Here is a 1,374-nt window from a genome sequence, read left to right on the forward strand (position 1 = left end):
CCCACGGTTATCGGAGTACCCCCTCCGTCAGTCGGCAGTCCAGGGCACTGTGTGTCCGAGTGGATCGCAACGCGATTTTGCGAATCCCACTCCACCACACCCGGACCACGAGGCCGTCATGCTCGACGTAACAACGGCCGACACGGGCTCCTTGATGAATTTTGTTCGGCATTCGATGATCAATCTCTATGGTTGGATGGAGTGGATCGTGCAGTCCAACCTCCCGCTTGCATTCTGCGAAGCCGTACGGCATGACGGTAGGCAGTTGCTTTAATGTTATCTGATTCTGATTCTGAGTATTTACTATGTACAGGTACACCAACCTCGACCCCATTTCCGGGGAGACGCTGCGTGCGGGTATGGAAGGCGTGACACGCGAGGTCGAGCGGAAGATCGCTGCTGAGCTTCCCGCGCGCTTTGGAGTTATGTTTGACGGGTGGACGCATGCTTCAGAGCATTACGTGGCCTGGTTTGCGTGCGACGAGGTCAACGGGGTACTAGTTACCCCGTTGTTGGCTATGGCTCCACTCATCAATGAGCCGGACGATAATCTCTCCGCCAGGTCGCACTACGAGTTCCTGGCGACGATGTTGCCAAGGGACTACGGTGTCCAGATCGACCAGTGCCGCTTCGTTGTCGGTGACAACTGCTCCGTCAACCGTTCGCTTGCTATCCTCATGAGGGTGCCGCTAGTGGGGTGTGCTAGCCACCGGTTGAACCGAGCAGTGCAACATTACCTACTTCAACATGAAGAAGATTTAGCAGCGGTACAGGCGCTGATGATCAAGCTAAAGACGCTCACTCAGTCTGCAAAACTGCGGTACGAAATTATTTTTTTATTTGTGTACTGACTTTTTTTAAAAACGAATTTATCTTTTTTTAGCCAAAAAAACTGAATTGCGGCCGGTAATTCGCCAGACGACTCGCTGGAGTTCAACTTTTGACATGGTAAAGCGCTATTTCGAGCTGTTGGAATTCTTGGATGTAGATGACGACGACATTATGAAGCTGTTGCCGTCGCCCGCATCAAACAAGAGGCTCCGAGCCTTATTTAAAGAGCTCAAGGACGTAGAATCCGTCGCCAAGGCTCTTCAAGGTCGCGACACGGATCTCCTGGATGTTCGTCAGTGGTTCGACGAGCTGATTGCTCTCAAACCACAGTTCGCGACATATCTCGGTACGTTAAGGCTAAATATTTCTTTATTGTAGAGCTAACGTATCGTATATTATGTGTAACCAGGACCTCAAGCTGAAATTGTTCACAGCCCTGACTTTGAGTCAGGGTGTGTCCGTGTTCTGAGGGGCCTACAGGACCGCCTAACGCGTGCGGAGGAGGCTGTCCTCGGTCCGTTCGTAAGACTGGCGGAGCACACG

General features: G+C 52.0%; 2 protein-coding genes across 2 annotated transcripts; both read left to right on the top strand.

Annotated features, from left to right (window-relative positions):
• Window positions 1-188: 188 nt before the first annotated feature.
• PPTG_17033 (hypothetical protein) lies at window positions 189-896 on the top strand (the record flags this gene model as incomplete). Its single annotated transcript, XM_008914870.1, has 3 exons — window positions 189-244; window positions 314-820; window positions 884-896. 3 exons carry the CDS (start codon window positions 189-191, stop codon window positions 894-896), a joined length of 576 nt encoding a protein of 191 aa, XP_008913118.1.
• A 49-nt stretch (window positions 897-945) lies between these two features.
• Window positions 946-1,321, top strand: PPTG_17034 (hypothetical protein; the record flags this gene model as incomplete). The annotated part of the gene is made up of 3 exons (XM_008914871.1): window positions 946-1,177; window positions 1,241-1,283; window positions 1,312-1,321. The coding sequence occupies 3 exons, from the start codon at window positions 946-948 to the stop codon at window positions 1,319-1,321; spliced, it is 285 nt and encodes a 94-aa protein (XP_008913119.1).
• Between the last annotated feature and the right edge of the window lie 53 nt (window positions 1,322-1,374).

This window comes from Phytophthora parasitica (assembly GCF_000247585.1).
Source record: "Phytophthora parasitica INRA-310 unplaced genomic scaffold supercont2.64, whole genome shotgun sequence".
Lineage (NCBI taxonomy): Eukaryota > Oomycota > Peronosporomycetes > Peronosporales > Peronosporaceae > Phytophthora > Phytophthora nicotianae.